Source organism: Hipposideros armiger, unplaced genomic scaffold (assembly GCF_001890085.2).
Source record: "Hipposideros armiger isolate ML-2016 unplaced genomic scaffold, ASM189008v1 scaffold_34, whole genome shotgun sequence".
NCBI lineage: Eukaryota > Metazoa > Chordata > Mammalia > Chiroptera > Hipposideridae > Hipposideros > Hipposideros armiger.
In genome coordinates, this window is record NW_017731384.1 from 808,761 (window position 1) to 828,356 (window position 19,596).

Below are 19,596 nucleotides of genomic sequence, written 5' to 3' on the forward strand. Positions count from 1 at the left end.
CTACAACTCTTTTCCTTTACTGTACAAAATTACATGAACAGGTATCTTCTGCATTTATTCTCCACCTGGAAGAAGAACACTTCACCTCTAGATCTTTGCATGGCTCATAAAGGGAGGAGTAACATTCTTTCTCTGGGCATGCTTTTTGAAAAACAGCACCATACTGTTCTGGCCCCCAGTTTCCTTACTGTGTTTCATTTCCTCTTCCTATGATTTATTGCTACCTGTCTTTCTTTATACATTTATTGGCTCACAATCTCTTTTACTAGAATTAGAATGTAAGCTCTAAGAAGGTGAGCAATATCTAATTATAGAGTCTGGAAGAGAGTGTAGGACATGACATGCACTCAAATACACACTGAATAAATGAACTGAAAGTAGATAGGTAAAAAAGTAACCTTATTATCAACCTTAAATAATTTATGTTAGAGAAATTTTATTAATATATAGGTTTCTTAAGGTTTTGTTTTTTAAGTTTAGAGGGTAGGAGGAGAAAATGCTTTTGGAAAGAGAACTGAAGAGGAAATTTAAATTGTAAGTTAGAATTTTCTTTGGCTTTAGGTTAATCTTCTTTTCTGATATAAATAAAATTAAAATTAAAAGGATAAATTGTAATAAGGGCCGTGTCCTTGGTTACACAAAATTTTCTTCATAGCATCTCTTAAGTTTTTTAAATGTATTAATGCCAAAAATTCATCTCACTAAGAACTCTGAATATAGTAGAAAGGCTTTTGACTATAAATATCTATTACATGGTATATATTTTCAGATCCAACAGAGTAGAAAAGTTCCACACAAGAATGTATGGATGTCTTGGGTTCCCTACAAATCTATCTCAAATAATCCCGAAGAATTTAAATTACTCACCTCATAACACAAGAAAGAATTCTATTTATAAAGTATAAATATACAAAGAAAAGAAATTAAAGACATTACATAATAAATATTGACCTTTTTAGATCTACCTTCTCAAGCACAGGCACTTTAATTAAATTTAAATTACCTGTACAAGGGCATAGATAACCGTGTTCTATACTTACTTGCATGTACTCTGAAAGTTCAAAATAGGCCCTTCCGATTTGGCACAGTACCCAACCAGTATTGTAGTGATGAGAAGGTAGGTGGCTCAAGATATTTATAGCTTCTTTGCAGTTGTATGAACACAAAGCTAAATAACCTTTCCCCATTTCACGAAGGAGGCTCATCAGACCTTCTGGGAGAAAACAATGTAGTAAACGAAGGAGAAAAACGTAACACAACAGTTTGGTTTTCTGGAAAGGGTAATTACAAAATAATTCATTAAAAATTCCAACATCTACCTAGAAAAAAACTGAAAGAACTTTAACGAACATAAGGAAATTTACTTAAAATAAGTGAATAAAATAAAATAAAGTACAAAGAAGATATTAAGCATTTAAAACAGACCTGCTGCTGCTTTCTGTAGATTAAATGCCTGGATCTGGGGTGTGATAGTGGAGATTTTTCCTTCTGAAATGATGGAAGAGTCCAATTTTGTAATTTCCAGGCTATCATTTATGTTTGGTTGAGTTATTCCTCCTTTATTAGTTTTACTTTTTGTTTTTCTGTTTGGGATTTTAGGTGGAAACTTCATTTTTAATTTTTTGCTATTTTCCTGTAAAAAGGAGGAACGCCCCACACTTGTTACACTCATGTATTTTAGACATTCTCCCAACCATTTCTCAAATGTTAGATATAAATAAGTGTACAATCTTGACTGATGTATATTTTTCTCAGAAGATATTTTATAAAGTAAGTCTTCAAAGTCACTTAATTTTAAATGAAATAATTCTGAAAATAAATCATGTTAACTAAGTAGTATTTAAGGTAAATTAGCATTAAATATAATATTGCTCTATTCTGAAAGTATATCACTTTCATTTATTTTTTAAAAATAAGAAAATAAGTGGATGCAATACTACCTAATAGTCTCAGGACATCATAAACTGTTGATCTGTATATGTCAATTAAAGATTGCCCATAATATTTGTCAATGGACCAAGAAAATTTATCAGTGGCATAATGAGGCCCTCAGCTGTGCAAAGAAATGTGCAAAGAAAACAGAACATTTCCATTTATTCTTTCCCCAATTTTCACCAATGATAACATCTGACATAACTATAGTACATTATCCAATCCAGGAAAATGGAATTGGTGCAATACTATTAACTAACTTTCAGATATTATGTGGATTTCATCAACTTTTACATGTATCTTTTTTTTCTTTTTTTGGTGTGTATAGTTCTATGAATTTTATCACATGTATGGATTTATGTAATCAACTGCCACAATAAAGATACAGGGCTGTTTTACCGAACACAGAGAAATTCCCTTGTGTTATGCTGTCATAGTCACACCTCCCTCAAGTCTTAACTCCTAATAACCATTGATCTGCTCTTCATCACAATTTGTCATTTTAACAATAAAGGCCCAAGAAAATGTACAAACGTTATAGACTGCCCTTCAAATTAAAAAACATTAAAACAATTTTAAACAGTCACCTCATTTACTTATTAGAGATTGAGTCACTCATGAATAGAAATTTTAGAGGGGAAGCATTAAGCAAATGTGACATACAAAAATCTTTAAATTACCTTGGTTGTAGAGCTGTCACTAGTAAAAAGTCGTGAACTTCTTCGAGGCAGTGCATTTGGGGGAGATGTGATAGTGGGGCTCAATACCTGAGGTGTTGTACTAGAAAAAAATGATAAAAGTAGACTTTTTTAAAAAAACTCAGTTTATGACCATTAACTATTGCTTCAATTCAGGTATATTACAAAATACACATTCAACATGTTTGCACCCTAAAGTTGATGAGTTTGGTCAGTCCTTTTCTTGCCCCTCTATGAAGTCAGATTTAAAAACTATTCACGTTACTATAAAATAATCAAGATTATACCACAGATCTTCGCTCTATTTGAAATTGCTAATTTGAACTAAAAACAATCCACATAAAAATTCTGGGTCAATAAATGGTAAACACATCTAAAAAGTTTTCTCTCAAATTTAGCCCTCATTTGCAAGTATAGCAAGTCAGAGAAAAAGGAAGATAGTAGGACATGGACAGTCTAAATGTAGGGATATTTGCCACTAGAACAATTGATACTTGAGAATCCATTTCCCTGTAAATTCAAACAACCACATCAAGGTTAATAGAGCAAAAGGAATCTAATAATCACTAGGATACATTTTTTACTTTAAAGGCAAACCCCAAAAATTACAAGAATTCCATTCTTAGAAAGCAAGCAAACTTAAAACCTAAAATTATTTAATACAGGTAGGTGAATCTATGGAGCAAACTGTTTACAGTTTATACAGTTTACAGGAAACCCTACTAGTGACCTGAGTTTGGGTCAAACAGGTTTCTGAAAAGAGATGCAGGTTGTCATTAATCTTTTCAAAACACAGAATCTTAATGCAGGGATTTCAGTAAGTGAGGTCATTTGGGTTGACCAATTAAATTTTTTAACTATAAATTTTTAAATTAAGACTATTTTAAAGAGATTAAGGTTTACAGCAAAATTGAGGGGAAGGAGCAGATATTTCCCATATATTCTCTGCCCTCCCATATGCACAGCCCCCCCCCACACACTGTCAAGATCCTCCACCACAGTGGTACAATTGTTATAGTTGATAAACCTATAGTGACACATCATTGTCATCCAAAGTCCACAGTTCACATTAAGAGTTCACTCTTGGTTTTGTACATTCTATGGGTTTGGACAAATGTATGATGACATGTATCCATCATTATAGTATCATGCAGAATATTTTCATTGCCCTAAAAATCCTGTGCTCTGCCTGTTCATCTCTCCCTGTCCAACCCTTGAGAACCACTGACTGATCTTTCTACTGTCTGCATAGTTTCGCTTTTTCCAGAAACCAATTCATTTTCCTTTATTTGGTAGGAACAACTGCATCATTTATACTACAAATGTGAATTATCATCTGTCAATAAGATTACCTAGTTATAGAAAAAAGTTTTGCCTGAGAGGTAGGAGGGACTAATTTCATAGCATGGAACAGCACATATGGAGGACAACCCTGAGAAAGACACTGAGGATGCTTTAAACAGACAGAAGCCTGAATGAGGGCAACATAAACCTTGTGGAGACAAAAGTAAAAATGACTAAGAGGGTTCTGCAATTGAGGGGTGAATGAAGACAAACTCTCCCTATAATTTTCATTAGAATTCTGTTAGCTCCAAAGGGCCATATGACAAAAGAAAAAAAAGTTAAAAAGTCTGAAAGGCACCAGAAAAATGAATCAGGATACTGAGTTTGAAACGTTGGTTATATCATATGAGGCGCGTGCGCGTGTGCGTGTGTGTGTATGTGTGTGTATATACACTTTTTTATTTTGGTTTTTTGTTTGTTTTTTTTTAGCTGAGCCCTCCTGCCACCTGTTGGCAGCTCAGCTCGGGCCAGGAATCGAACCGCTGCTGCTCAGAGCTCAAACTCTTGAGCGAGCTCTTAACCAACTGAGCCATTCGGCAGGCCCTATATATATATATATATATTCTTATAACTTGCTTCTGTTTAACAAGGAGTTTGACACTGAAAGGTGTGTGCTCCAGAATCAGACTGTTGAGGTTTGAAATCAGACTCCCCCACTTACTAATGTGATTATGTGCTAGTTATATTAAATACTTTTAAAAAAAACGCTTTTGTAAATAGCATCATTTTATGGCTTTGTAATAAAAAATGGAATGTTCTAGGAGTTATACATAATGCCTTGGAAAGTTACAGGAATGATTTTTAGAGGCTAGCATATGTGGAGAAAGTGATGACAAAGACTTCCTGGGGTGATTAGCTAAGAGTATTATGCTATTCCAATCATTTCTAAAAAACAACTTTCTCAATAAGAGAACAGACTTCTGCTGCCAATTATGAAGAAGTAATATGGACCAGATTTATTCTCCCATCTTAAACAAGTATAACACTGAACAAATGCACGAAACAATGTTTTTCAGACACTGGAGAGCAGGCAGCATGTGTCTGAGGCGCGTTCTGGGGATGCGGTGCAGGGACGTAGAACACAGAGCTCAGTGGTCTCCCCGTGTTGAGAAGAAAATGCGGAGACTTCAGGGAAGCCAAGGCAGCTAGAATTTGCAGGTCAGAGTACCTGAAAGGAGAGAGCTACAAAGAGGGGAGCTCCAAAGATCTGCAGGAGGCGTACTTAGAGTCTTCAGTTGAAAACTGACCAGTTTAAGTGTTTGACTGTTGTACAAAACAGAATTCATCTGGTCTTTGTCCCAGGTTCTCAGGAAGAAGCTTCTAAATCCTAATTTCCCAAGTGATAGGAATGTTTCCCAAGTGATAGTTATGCATGGTGGGCCCCTGGGACCATACCTGCGTTTATGCTAATGAAGTGACTCATGGTGGACCCCCCTGGTGGACCCCCAGATAGTTTTAAGATGAGGGGTTGGCCATGATGGAAAGATCAGCGAGGTGATTAGAGGGTTGGGGCTCTGAGCCATGTGATATCAGCCTGACCACCTCCAGAAGGAGAGGCGGGCTGGGGATTGAGCTCAATCATGTGGCCAATCTATCTTGCCTACATAATGAAACCCCAATAAAAACTCTGAACATCAAAGCTTGGTTGAGCTTCCTGGTTGGTGAACACATCAATGTGCAGAGAGGGGGACACATCTTGGTTCCACAGGGAGAGGACACAGAAGTTCTGTGTTCAGGACCCTCCCATGCCTTACCCTATGGGCCTCATTTCTCTGATCCTGCTTTGTATCGTTTATAACAAAACTGATAAGTATAGCCTAGATTCTGTGAGTTGTTCTAGCAAATTATTAAACCTAAGGGGGTAGTGGGAACCCTCAAATTTATATCCAGTTGGTCAGAGTGTGGGTGGCCTGGGGAACATCTGAACTTGCAACTGGCAAGTCAATGAGACTTGATGACAATCTCGTTGGGACTCTGGCCTTAGCCTGTAGAGTCAATGCTAAATCTGGGTAGTTAGCATCAGAATTACCTTACACTATTGCAGTGAGGAAAACTACCTGAATCTGGGGAAAGAACTACTGGAAATGAGCAGGCAGAATAATTCTTGGAACTCACCTTGGGCTGGGAATAGTTCACATTTTCAATAGCCAGAGTAAAGAAACTTGATACTAAATAGGCCATTGAGTAGAGTACTCAAAGGGGCAAAATTAGTCCAGACTAAAGGCTGCTTTTGCCCCACCTAACAAAACTTAAAAAGCAAGACCTAAAAGGATAAAACTGTTAATAAGTAACTTAACTGTATCCCAGAACAAAACTTAAATACACGCAGAAGAATACAAAAAAGTCCAGCACTCAACAATGTAAAATTTCCAATAGATGGCACCCAATCAAATTTATTTCCAATAAATGGCATACAAAAAAGCAGAATACCATAACCTACACAGAAGAGAAAAACCAATCAATAAAAAAACAGACCTAGAAATCAAACAGTAAGACTTAGTAGACAAGGTTATTAAAAGAACTATTATAAATGTATTATATATGATCAAAAAGGTAGAAGAAGGAATGGGCATATTAAGGAGAGAACCAAATCAAACTTCTAAAGATGAAAGGCAGAGTGCCTGAGGTAAAAATTATATGTGTGTGAGTGAGTGTGTGAGTGAGTGAGTGAGTGAGTGTGTGTGTGTGTGTGTACTGAATGGGATTAACAGCAGGTAAGACACTGCAAAAGAAAAATTAATTTTAAATGATAGCAATAAACACTATCCAAAGTAAAACAGAGAGGAAAAAGACTGGAAACAAAAATGAACAGTACTGGTGAACTATGGGACAATTTAAAACAGTCTAATATATAAGTACTTGGAGTCCCAGAAGGAGAGAGTATATGGACATGAACAGCAAAATTATTTTAAAAAGTAATGGCAGAAATTAGCTAAATTTGATGAAAACGATAAACTCACAGATCCAAGAGGCTCAATGAATCTGAAGGCCAAAAAGGAAGAAAACTACACTAGAGCACAACATAATCAAGTGGCTTAAAATCAGTGACAGAGGATATCTTAAAACAGTCAGAGAAAAGAGACATTACATATAGAGGAACAAAAATGAGGACAGCAGACTTCTTGTCAAAAACAATGCAGGCTAGAAGACAGTGCAGTAAAATCTTTAAAGAGAAAAAAACCTGTCAACTAGAATTCTATATCCAACAAAAAATTCTTTCTAAGACAAAAAATAATGTTGGATATCAACTGTAATTGGAAAAAAAAGTGCAATAAAAACTTTCTTCTGACATACAAATGCTGAAAAAATTCATTATCTGCAGACCTGGACTACAAGAAATGTTAAAAGAAGTCCTTCAAGATGAAGTAAAAGGATACCAAACTGAAATTTGGATCTACAGAAAGAAATAAAGAGCACCAAAAATTGTAAACATGTAAATATAAACTTATTTTTCTTACTAAAAAAAAACTCTATATAACTAACGCAGAAACTACAACAATGCACCACATGGTTTATAACATGTAGAAGTAAACTATATGACCACTATAGCATAAAGACTGGGAGAGGAGCATAAAAATATACTGTAATAAGGTTTTATGCTATACGTGACTTGGTATATTATTACTAGAAGGTAGATTTTTATATAAATTAAAATGTATACTATAAACCCTAAAACAACCTCTAAAAATAAATAAAGAGTAAACTGGTAATAAAGTAATATTATGGGTTGAACTGTATCTCACAAAAAGGTATGCTGAATTCCCAAACCCCAGTACCTGTGAATGCGACCTTATTTGGAAATTGAGTTTTTGTAGCTAAGATGAGGTCATTAGGGTGGGCCCAATTCAATATTACTAATGTCCTTAAAAGAAGAGGGAAATTTGGATACAGAGACACACAGGGAAGATGGCCACGTGGGGACGGAGGCAGATCCTGAATTACGCTACCGCAAACTAAGGAATGCTGAGGGCAACTAGACGCTGAAAGAGAAAAGGAAGGATCCTCATGTGTGTAGATCCTAGAGGCTTCAGAGGTTGCACGGCCCTGTCAACACCTTAATTTTAGATTATAGAGCCTAGTACTGTGAGTGAATACATTTCTGTTGTTTTAAGCCATCCAGTTTGTGATACTTTGTTACAATAGCTGTAGGAAACTAATACAGGCAATAAAGGAGATAAAATGGCATCAATCATACAAAGAACACAAAATTATTAAGTCGATCCTCATAATGAACATACTATTTATTTATTTAGTCTTAAGTGAAACGTATAATAAATTGTTTATATATTCTTTAAGGTTATTCTGCAGGAGGCCTCAGTCTCCTTCTCCTAACTGAGCCCCAGGCAATCACTGTCCCTTGTCTTCAAGCTGGCACTCATGACACTTACCATGCTGGCATTTTAGAAATATTAAGGCCTGTTGTACAGTCAAGGTATATGCACATGTGTGACAGTTTTAAGACTTAATGGTGCATGTTCACTATTTTAGGAGGAGACAGAGTTGTACTTTTCTTTTAAAATATTAGCCACAATTTATTTTTGAGTCCTTGAACAGGAAAAGAAATCCCATTTAACACCATTTCTGGGTGGAAATGAATTCATTATTTGAAGATTTATTGAAAGATTAATTTTATGATCTGTTTATAGAAATGTATAACAGGTTTTCGGGGAGATTGTGGCTTTTGTGGGGGTCGCTCAGGAGGGGAAAAAAAAAGAAATGTATAACAGGGGAAGGGGAGAATGAAACCTATCTGTACTTGACCAATGGAGAAGGTCATGTAAATAAGAAAATTCTTTTGGAGGAGCGTGCAGAATATTCAGTTTAAACAAATTCATGAGAGTAAACTAAAAAGATATTTAGCTAATTCTTGTCTTGATTTGCATTATAATACAACTAAAAATTATACTCATCTTTTCAGCAAGTTAGGAATTTCAAATCTGACATATTCAAAATTTATAATAGTTATTCTAGAATTCTTGCGAGTCTAAACCTGCCTAAACTGAAGTATAACCATAATCATGTTATAGCAGGAAAAGCTGAACAATACCAAATAATGACACTATAATAAATACCTTGTTTGTGGGCCAGAACTTTGTGTTTGTGCAACAAGAACTGGAGTTACCTCTCGACTATTTCCGCTCTGTGAGAAGACAGACTTCGTTCCAGTTTGGCCGATTCTGGCAACAGACTGCAAAACACAAAAAGTCTAAGGTTTGTGAATTATAAACTGCACTGTAAATGATAAAAGACACCATAATGCTCCCATCTACACTGTCCCCAATGAAAGATTTCATAATACTGTCATCTGAAAACACAAACTATTAATGTCATTACTTATGTCACATTAGAAAGAACATCAGCTGATTTCCACATTTTAACCTCAGTATTTTTATCTTTATTCTATCCTTTCACCTTTCTTTTTAGGTTCTGAGGAAAGGCTCAAAACACCTGGAAGCCATTTATCACATATCTTTTCCAGTTGGGGCTAAATGCTAAAGAGTTTTAAGACAGCTATAGTCTCAAGATTTATGATCTAACTTAGTATACATAAAAAGTTATAATACAATAAAATTTTATATTCCTTCTTTGCCATTTAGTAAAAACATTCTATACAAGTATCCCCCCCCCACTTTTTAAAAGTTCGTGTTTCACCACTTTGCTTTTACAAAAGACCTACAATAGTATCTGTTTTCAATAACCAAAAGAAACCTGAAGAGAATTTTCCATTTTATGAAAATAGTGAAAAGCGAAAGTAGTGTTCAGCGTTTCTTTGGCAGTGAGTTGTCAGAGAAGCATCACCAGCCCCCTGGCAGCGAGAGTGGCACCACCAAGCTCCTTTCCTGGGAACTACACTCAGCATTTCAACATTGAGCTGCCATAGGTTTGACCTGTGTCTGTGCTTTATCTCAATTTATTTTGTGCATCTGTTAGCAAGATGTGCCCTAAAGTATCAGAAGAGCCTAAGAGAGCCCGTAAGGATGTTATGTTTAGCGAATAACTGGATGTAATTAAGTGTTTCAATCCTGGTGAATGAAATAAAGACATTGTGCGTGCACTGAATTTTGGGTCTGGGAATGTTCAAAATTTTTCCATATAAATTAATGGTAACTGCGTCCTTGCTTTAAGCCATTTTGGCTTACAAAGGTTTCATGAATGCTCTATTTTTGGATAGCAGGGGAAACCTATGTTAGAGTAGATTAAAAAAGGAATCATCCAATTATTTCCCAAATTCTAAGGATATTGCTCTTAGAGTTAATATTTCTTTGTGGTGTATTTAATCTTTCATTAATTAGTCTTTGCTCCCTCAGAGGGGGAAAAAAAAACCTTTGCTTGCCCCTGTCTTCTCTAATTTATCACTTGATTTTTATTCATTTTCTCACTTAACTTCTTTATAAAGTGATCTATGATTACTGTTAGTGGATATTTAAAATTTCTTTACTATAATTTTCTTTAAAACTTAACTGCTATTTCAAAACTCAAACTGCACATTACAAATAATCACTGATAATCACTTTCTCACCAGATGAAAGTCTTATTTTGGTCTTTCCCGCATTCATCATCACTGATCATCCCCTCCTTTTTGAAACTTTGTATTAACTTCCAAAATAGTACAGTATCTTTATTGTTTGTCTTACCACTTGATTTGCTGGCCCTTCTTCCTTCCACTAATGTGCTCCTTAGCTACTCTCTTTCCCTAGGAGAGCCTGGCCATTTCACCAGCTTTAATTATGATTTCTACCATCAGGCCATATTCTTTCCTCTGTGAATAACTATCCACTGAATATTTTCATCTAGTCTCCCCCCACCTTAAAATAAAACTTTATACTCCTTCCTCCTCCTCCTCCATTCACTCAAGGGACAAAACTTCAATTCTGGTTTTTCCTTATATAACAAAGAACTGTGTACTGCACTCAGTACTTGGTTTGATATTTTTAGTTGATACTGCATGTGGACCTACAAGTATAGCTTTTCTAAGACTGTCTTGCAATAGGGTAATGAGAGAACAGAAGCATAGGGGTGGGACAATAAGTGGCTTTTATTATCTGGGCACTGAAATCATACACTTCTTTGCTGCCTAACATGTCCTTGATGGCAATGGCTTGCCTGGTTTTGCTAACTACCACGCTACTATGCCTTCTCATAACTTAATAAGAAATTAATTAATAAATTAATTTCTATAATTATATTTTACTCCCATTAACAACACAATAGCAGGTAGTTGCCAACTTTTAGAAATCATATTTAAAATTATCCACACATGAACTACTTTGCAGTCCCCTTTTCTACCACTCTTGGAGTTCCTATTATCACTGATACTCATTGAGGAGCTAATATAGAAAAACATTTTTACAGACCCTAAGGAAGTTCAGGAGTAAAAGAATAAAACCAAGAGGAAACATGTCTCTAGGAGAGTAAACAGGCTATCTTAGTCATTCACACACTAGTCTGACTTATTAGCCTCCATTTCTTAAACATTTATTAAGCACGGCAATTGGCATTTTACACACATAACCTACTCTAATTCTCACAGAAGATATCCTGCACCACAGATATCTTTTAAACAAATGGCACTTTGGCCTTGATTGCCACAAGCCTTTATAAAAGAACATAAAGAGAATCTCAAAACTTGTTACAGTATTTACTATAAGAATATTGTCAAATATTTTTCATTTTATTACACATTTACTATACATTTACTACACATCTATGAGTATCCACCATAAGAATTTTACTATCAAAAATAGCTGGCTTTACGCAAGTCAATCTTTTTTTCATTTTGATGTTAGTATAACTAAAAAACAAAAGGTGGGGACAAGTAAAAACTATGGCAGGTATAATTTCTTATTTATACTCAAAGTGACAGAAGCAACCTGAATTTCATAAAAAAAGGAAATTAAAAGTAAAAATCTGAATATGCTCTATGGTGAAATAAACTATACTTGTGAGTTATAATCTTACGTGGACAAAAGAGCAACCAGCTCTGTGTCTCCAACTATGATCAGGAGGCTATGAGAATGAGAACCTTCTTTTACAGTCAACAACTCTAAGGCAGCAACAATTGTATAAAGAGTCTCTCTGAAATTGCTTTTAACAGGTTGGCATTTTAAATGAATTTCTTTCATCAATATCAAAATTGTATTTTACATAAAAAATACCTTTTTTGAAGGGGCTCCGGTGGGTGGCACGTCAATTACAGAAGATGTATTAGTGTAGTTTTGTAAATAGGATCCATCTCCAGGACTTGGGGTTTCTAATGGCAAAATCCCAAAACTGAGAAGAGGTTGAAATCAAGGTGTCAAAAAGTCATCAAGGCATATATAAAGCAGCAGTATACTTAAATTAGAAGGTCTAAAAGGAAGAGAATGGCAAATCAGTCTTGGGGGCAGTGAGGGTCTAAGGGGCAGATTAAAAATAAGCCGTGATGTAGACTATTCCACCCACCATAACTAAACTTAAAAAACCAATCAAACAAGACTACTGAGCAGCAACTACTGATCTCAGGAGATTTACTAGAAATAAATAAAAGTGGCTTTGTAAAAGCTAAGTTCCAAATGATCAAATTACTTCAAATTCTTGAAATGTAGACACTATTACACAGAAAGTGTCTCTAGAGACCACTGAATCCATTTGTGGATCAAGGAGTTGTAATCTCATGGTTATGCTATTTTATTAGCTCCCTGGCTCTGGGACCGAAACCATAGTCTGTTCTAGCATATAATTTTTTATTGTGATAATTTTGGATATGTATCCTTTGGATATGAACAGGGCTGGGTTTCTGTATTTACACATACATATACATCTAATGATTTTGACAGAATATTTCATATTGATAGGTGTCATTCCTTCCTCCATGTTTTGGAAAACAGCATTTTAACAATAACCACTGCTATCACTGATTGCTACCATAAGCATTCCAACATTCCAAGAGGTTTGCTGCTATTCACTGATGCACAGCCATAAAGACAATATCTTTTAATGCAAACACTAGCTGAATAAGGCATATTTAAGAGTTTTACATTTTCTCCAATATTTAATATTAATATTTTAATCACAGGCACTGTATTTTCTTTATTTCTTTACTTCATTTTCTGAAAACAGAATAGATCCATTATTGACTTATTAAACGCCTCTATTTCCATGATTTAGAAGTTGCTGTTCATATTAATTTATATTACTAATAATATGAATTATTATAAGATCATTTAATATTACAGCACATTTTAAACTATCTTTTGCTTGTCTTACCTGGGGGTTAATGGGCTAAGAGCAGCTGGTCCTCCTAATAAGCTTCGACCAGTTTTTGGTTTATTTTGAACCTGTTTAGATAATATAGAAGTTCCTGTTCCAAGAGGGACAGTATCTGGTGAAATTACAGCTGAATCAATATAAGACACTGAGGAATCTGTATTCAAGGAATACTTTGAATTGGAAGATTCTAAATTCAGTCTGTTTAATTCCTGAAACAGAAAATTTCTACCATGTCATTTACAATACATTACTTAGTTCAGATCATTCTTTTTTGTTTTCATAATATTTTGAACACTAGAGTATGATACACTTACAATTGTGTCCTGGGGTGTTTCCGTAAGAACTGTCTCAGGCTGTCTGTGAGATAAATTATGATTAGATACTACTGTTGTGCAAGAGTTGGGCAGACAGTTGCTAAAGTTCTGTAAAGATGTTAATTTAAACGTTTGGTCAGGATCTGGCTTTTCACCTGTGAAGACAAAAAAAAAAAAAGTCCTGAGGAATTGAGGATTTTTTTTTCCAGGTATGCATAAATCAGTGGAAATACGCACTTATCCAGAGTTTTAAAGTTCTCCTGTCTGTTTCTGCTCATCATATTTACCTCCCAAAGCCCATCTATCAATTCATTGCAAAAGTTTACCCCTAAGATAAAGCTGTAAATTTAGGAAGTAAACTAAACTGTAATGACATTGATTTTAAATATAACAAATCAGAGGAAAATGCAGATTTGTTTGTTTTAAAGCAGAAAACAAAGATCTAGATCTCATTTTGCCTAAGGTAAGGAGTGAAGCTGGAGAGTTGAAACCCAGTAGATATTACAGTCAAGTCTGAAGCACTTCCATGTATATAGACATACAATATTTTAAAACGATCCTTCATGCATCCCAGAGCATATATACTGAGATACTCTCGCCCCACATTTTCCAGGTCTTATTTATGTAGTAGTTTCTGCTTTGGGGATGCTATTCATTTCTATTCTTATCCAAAAAGCTATTTTGGCTAGTGTTATAATACAACTCATTCTAAAAGACAAAAGAAAGGCCACATTATTCCTGAAACATATCTGCCTTATTTCTTGTTCTCAATTTTAACAACCCTTAGCTTTGAAAAATATTTTTCTTGTGGATAATTTGTATCACTTTTCAAAAACTAAGCAGGGGGTAAAAGGGAAAGGAAATGGGGGAACTCTCCCCCAGCCACCTCTACAAACCTACCTATTTCACATAATGATTCAAAGGGGGACCAGAGGAAAGGATTTAAACTAAGGCTCTTTTGGTAACATTCTGATCCTTTGGCAAGCCGATCTGTCTTGCTGTAAAGACAAACAAATAGATTAGACAAGCTACAAAACTCAAAATATTTATTATAACGAAATTTTTGGTACAGAAATTAGGTAAGTCTTGTATAAAGTTCTGAGAATACTCTTCTTGATGCTTTCCTAGATCACCAATTTCCCCTTCTTGCCATCCTCCAATCTCTATTATTTAGGGCAGTTCAAGTCAAAATTCAGGTGAAACCAAACCGAGCATGAATTGAAAGGAATGCTAAAGAAAGACGCTATCAATGCCTTCTTGAATATTACAATGCTGTAAATTTACTGTCAGATACTAGAATTACTGAAGGAGATATGAAAAACATCCAAATATTTTGGTCTCATTCTTAATTTTTAATATAATATCCCAATGGTTATTTTGAAAGTGGCTTAAATGCTTTGAATGTAGCATATTTATATGATCAGATTTTCAAACAAAGTAGGGATAGTAGCTCTTAATGAAAGAAAAATGTTTCTTTATAAATCAGGTGTATAAAAGCTTACATTGAACCCTGAAACCCTATATACTTGAAACACTCTGGAAATTAACATTAGACCAGCACCATTGCCTCCCTAGCTTTTAAATGGGAGGGAAGATTGGGTTGAGGGTTAGTGAGACTCATTGATGCTTTCAGGTAAAAAATACTAATTACCTGGTCTGAGGTTGAAATTCCTCATTGTCTAATGGAAAAAAATTAAGATACAGCAATTCTTCCAAAACTCTAAGGTTTATTAAAGCACCAGATGGCATCTAACCAAGATTTTCAAAAGAACCCTCAAGTATCAGCTAAAACATATAATCTGTTTAGGTGCTGTCATTGTAATCTCAGACAAATGTAAAGAAGACCCCCTGGGGGAACTAGATATTAGTTTGCCTCATTTCGAAATTTTGCGAGTAGAAACAAGAATAATTTATGTATTAAAGAAAATACCACCAGTTGAAGGCTAACTAGCTCCCCACACTTGCTTGATTTGACTCAATAAACACACGGACAGAGGGATGCAGGGGCAGGTGACAGACTTGAGAAAATGTAAGTTTTATTAAAGTCTATACTTCAGACCATTAGAAGGAATTTGTTAAAGAAAAAATAATTGTCACAAGAATTATGTAATCATTTACCATGGATTGAGGGCTAACCGAAGAATAGGAAATGAAGAAAAGACATACAAGCATTTTTTTCGAAGTACCGTATTTGCCGGCATATAAGACGACTGGGCGTATAAGACGACCCCCTAACATTTCCACTCAAAATACAGAGTTTGTTATATACTCGCCGTATAAGACTACCCCCTCTTCCGCACACCTTCCACACACCAAATAAAAGGTAAAACAATATCAGATTTGATTTGGCCCACTGAAGTGCAAACAAGCGTATTGTATTTCGTGTCACCACATAACCGTTTTGGCGATGTTGAGCCACCATGTCTGCTACATGTTTTTCGAGTTCTGGCCAGTGTGGGGTGCCTCTTCTTAATGCACACTTACCCCTTGGCATACTCTTTAATGCTTTCTCATTTGATTTCCAGTCCCGAACCATCTTTTCTGTTACTCCATATTGTCTTGCAGCAGCACAATTATTATTTTCCTTAGCAAAGTTTATAACTTTCAGTTTAAAATTTGCATCATACTTCTTTCTTTTGGCTGGTGCCATGATAGGGATGATAGGGGTTTGACTGGTCGACATTTTCTATGCTGTACTGTACAATGGTGCAGTATTGTGGTTGGCTGTTGGCTGTATACAAAGCCTAATTTGATTGGTCCCTGCTCCCTGTTTGCCCGCCCTGTCACTATAGCAGTCTGGTCCACCCTTGCATCAGCATCTCCCTGGGACCTCACTAGTGCGCAAGTGCGAGCTCTTCAACATTCTAACAGGCACCATGATAGCGCAAAATTGCGAATCTTCAATGCATATGTAAAGAAATATACGGTAACCCGAATTTACCACACTCGCAAAATCGCACGCAGCCGACCATACACCCAGTATGGTATCGCGATTGGCGATTTTGCGCTATCATACTGGGTGTATGGTCGGCTGTGTGCGATTTTGCGAGTGTGGTAAAATCGCATAACAGCCGAGCATACACCCAGCAGCGCTGCTGGTGCCTGAACGGTATGTGGAATGAAGTGGGCGGGCATCGGGAGGCCACTATGGCACGGGGCAAGCACTATGGGCAGTCTATCTGAAGTGTACCTGGCGTATAAGACGACCCCCCACTTGGAGGCATATTTTTCAGGGCCAAAAAATCGTCTTATACGCCGGCAAATACGGTAACAGAAGTGGAAAGTGGCAAGGCAATGCTTGGGAACTTTTAGCATAAGGCCAGGAAAAGGAAAACACAGTGAAATCTCAATGTTCGAGGATTATCCTAATTTTCCAAGAGTTCTTATTGCTTCTCACCTGAAGTAATTCAGGTTAATAGTCCCCTCATCTCTTTTGTAATTGATCATAAGCTTACTGCAGAAATTAGGTCTTTCTCAATTTTATGTTATCTCTTTCCTGTTTTCAAGTAGCATCATCCCCTTGCTTTGCTTGCACAATGTAACATAAAACACACTTTTATTAATAATTTTTAAAGTTGCAACGAATAGGCTGTATGAATTATTTAAAGGCCAGAAAAGTGGCGAATAAACTGATTTAAGCAAAGATAAAATAATCTACTCATGGAAAAATATTCTGGAAAAGTAACAGGTGATCCTTTGTGTTGAAACTCCTCTACTCCAGTATTATTTAAACTTTATTTTTATTTTACTGAAAGGAAAATTATTTTAAACTTTGGTAAGTTGGCAAGGCTAATTTTTATAAGCCATAATCTGATTAACAGACTATAAAATAAAAGAAATTTAAAACAAAATTAGTGTTTTAAAAGAAGAGATTAGATACACATGCACACACACATATATATATATATATAGACACACAGAGAGAAAAATATACATATATGTATAAATAATATAAGAACTAACTGGGGAAGAAGCCACGTATGGAATTATACTGAAACTTGCCTTCAAGTCTCTTTCTAAGGAGTAGCAGTGATATTCAATATTAGAGAAAAAAGTTCACTCTTTTTTTTCTTTATCTTCAGTGGATCACATGAAGATATTCTCCTCAACCGAGGTAAAAAATCCACATGCGCACTCAATTGTTAGCTAGTGCTGCTGTAGCTATTATCATTAAGGCGAAGTGCATAGTCAAAAATGGGATCAGCATTTCTACCATTTAACAGGCTTAACAAGATCTTGGAATTAGCTGTACTACTCAGCCAAGTGCTATTTGATAAACACAGATCAACATAGGTTTTCAAAAACACAAAGCATTCTAGTATTGAAAACAATTTTTTTGTAATTTGAATGATGCCTTACCAATATACATGTCCCAACAATGAAAGAGTAAAGCAGGCTGAATCACCGAACTCAGTAACAATATCATCATGGCTTTTCTGTTTATTAAACACTCCACCAGATAAGATCTGTTCCCCTTCTGCAAGCCTTTAAAACACAAATTTAGAGATTAAAAAAAGTCAATATAAAAATCCCTGAGTGTAAAGACATTGTTCATTACCTATGTACCACTTACTGGAGAGACAGATGAAGTAAGAAGTTCATGGTACCTTTAGAATACCAATAAACTTGTATTTAGAAATCATTTGAGAGACTGGGAATTTATGATCTTAAAATCCTTGTCTTGCCTTTAAAAATAGAACCAGTTAAATTTAGTCACTATATGTACAAATCTTGTCTGAACAACATACATATTACTAATGTCAAAAGAAATGGAAGACCATTATACTGGGGAAAAAATATTAATGTTTTTTTATTAACAGATGTGGTGACCCTTCTTAGTTCTATAATTCCTTGAAATAAAAATATGCAAGCAAATTAAATTAGACTAACACATTTTAATTAAAAACTGCATACTTAAGGCCTCAGTCATTTTTAGGTTTATAAATGAAACCTGAATAGACTTCATCTCTTTTTGTCAATTATAGAAAATCACAAATATTCCCTAAAGAAAAAAAATGTGCCTGATTTCAGTATATATTTTTGGCATATCAGTTTATAATGGTTTGTATTTTGAAGTTTTTTCCAATCATGCAGAAAACTCTCAAGTACATTTACACATAAAAGGTAATATCTAAAGTTCTTTTACTGTCAGTGGGATTTTTAAAAAACTATAAATATTTGTAAGTGGGATAAGGATATTTAATGTAAGAAGTGGCTTAAGAAGCTGGTAAATTAAATAAATGGATATTAAAGAATTTAAGATCAGAATCTTTGGAATAAAAGTAATTCAATAACAAATGCTCAGAAACTTTATAGACATAGTAGCTAGCTTTAATTTAAAAGTCATCAATTAGACACTGGACAAGTAAAATATTTATTAAATTATGGAGATTTTGTGAAGCTTATTTGTATCCTTTCACTGCAAACTTACAAACCAAATCAATCAGAGTTTAATCCATCAAAAGATTTTAACCCAAATCTCTACTACCAAAAAAAGGGGGAAAAGGGAATCAAACAGAGTTTAATCCATCAAAAGATTTTAAGCAAAATTCTACAATATAAGTAGGAATGAAATTAGAAAATATTTTTAAAAACTTACTTGCTGAGATCAACACAACATTTCGCAAGCAGGTATTTACATTGTGGTGTTGTACAGCTGTGTCCTTTCAAGAGTCGATACGCTTTATATGCCTTTCCTGAGCGGTAATAACAGGTTGCCAATAAAAACAAGGCTTCTTCTGAGTGTACTAAGAACACATGTGGGGGAAAAAAAGGCTATTCAGTAGGCTGAATGGCAATCATGGTTTATCTGGCAATAAACAAGTTTAGCAATAACAAAATTAGGCATGTTATTTGTTGTAATTTAAAACATTAACCCAAATTTGAATTAAGGAGAAATACTTTATTGATAGAAAAGTTAGTTCCCTGAATCCTGATTACCTTCTTCCTACAAGGAACCAAGGGGATACAGTGAAGACAATCATGGTATTCTCTGTAAATCCTTAAGAAAAGTGCGCGCGCACGCACGCACGCACGCACGCACGCACGCACGCACGCAC

At 35.2% G+C, this 19,596-nt stretch overlaps 1 protein-coding gene across 1 annotated transcript in view; it reads right to left on the minus strand.

Annotated features, from left to right (window-relative positions):
* CDC27 (cell division cycle 27) overlaps positions 1 to 19,596 on the minus strand; it is a 76,668-nt gene that overhangs the window by 31,059 nt on the left and 26,013 nt on the right. The window contains exons 3-12 of the mRNA XM_019637643.1: positions 19,137 to 19,284; positions 17,897 to 18,022; positions 14,438 to 14,535; positions 13,538 to 13,692; positions 13,221 to 13,432; positions 12,131 to 12,245; positions 9,047 to 9,162; positions 2,613 to 2,712; positions 1,426 to 1,633; positions 1,041 to 1,213 (exon numbers count right to left, since the gene is read on the minus strand). Of these exons, the coding sequence (XP_019493188.1) occupies positions 1,041 to 1,213; positions 1,426 to 1,633; positions 2,613 to 2,712; positions 9,047 to 9,162; positions 12,131 to 12,245; positions 13,221 to 13,432; positions 13,538 to 13,692; positions 14,438 to 14,535; positions 17,897 to 18,022; positions 19,137 to 19,284 (1,451 nt within the window). The remainder of the gene's footprint in view (positions 1 to 1,040; positions 1,214 to 1,425; positions 1,634 to 2,612; positions 2,713 to 9,046; positions 9,163 to 12,130; positions 12,246 to 13,220; positions 13,433 to 13,537; positions 13,693 to 14,437; positions 14,536 to 17,896; positions 18,023 to 19,136; positions 19,285 to 19,596) is intronic.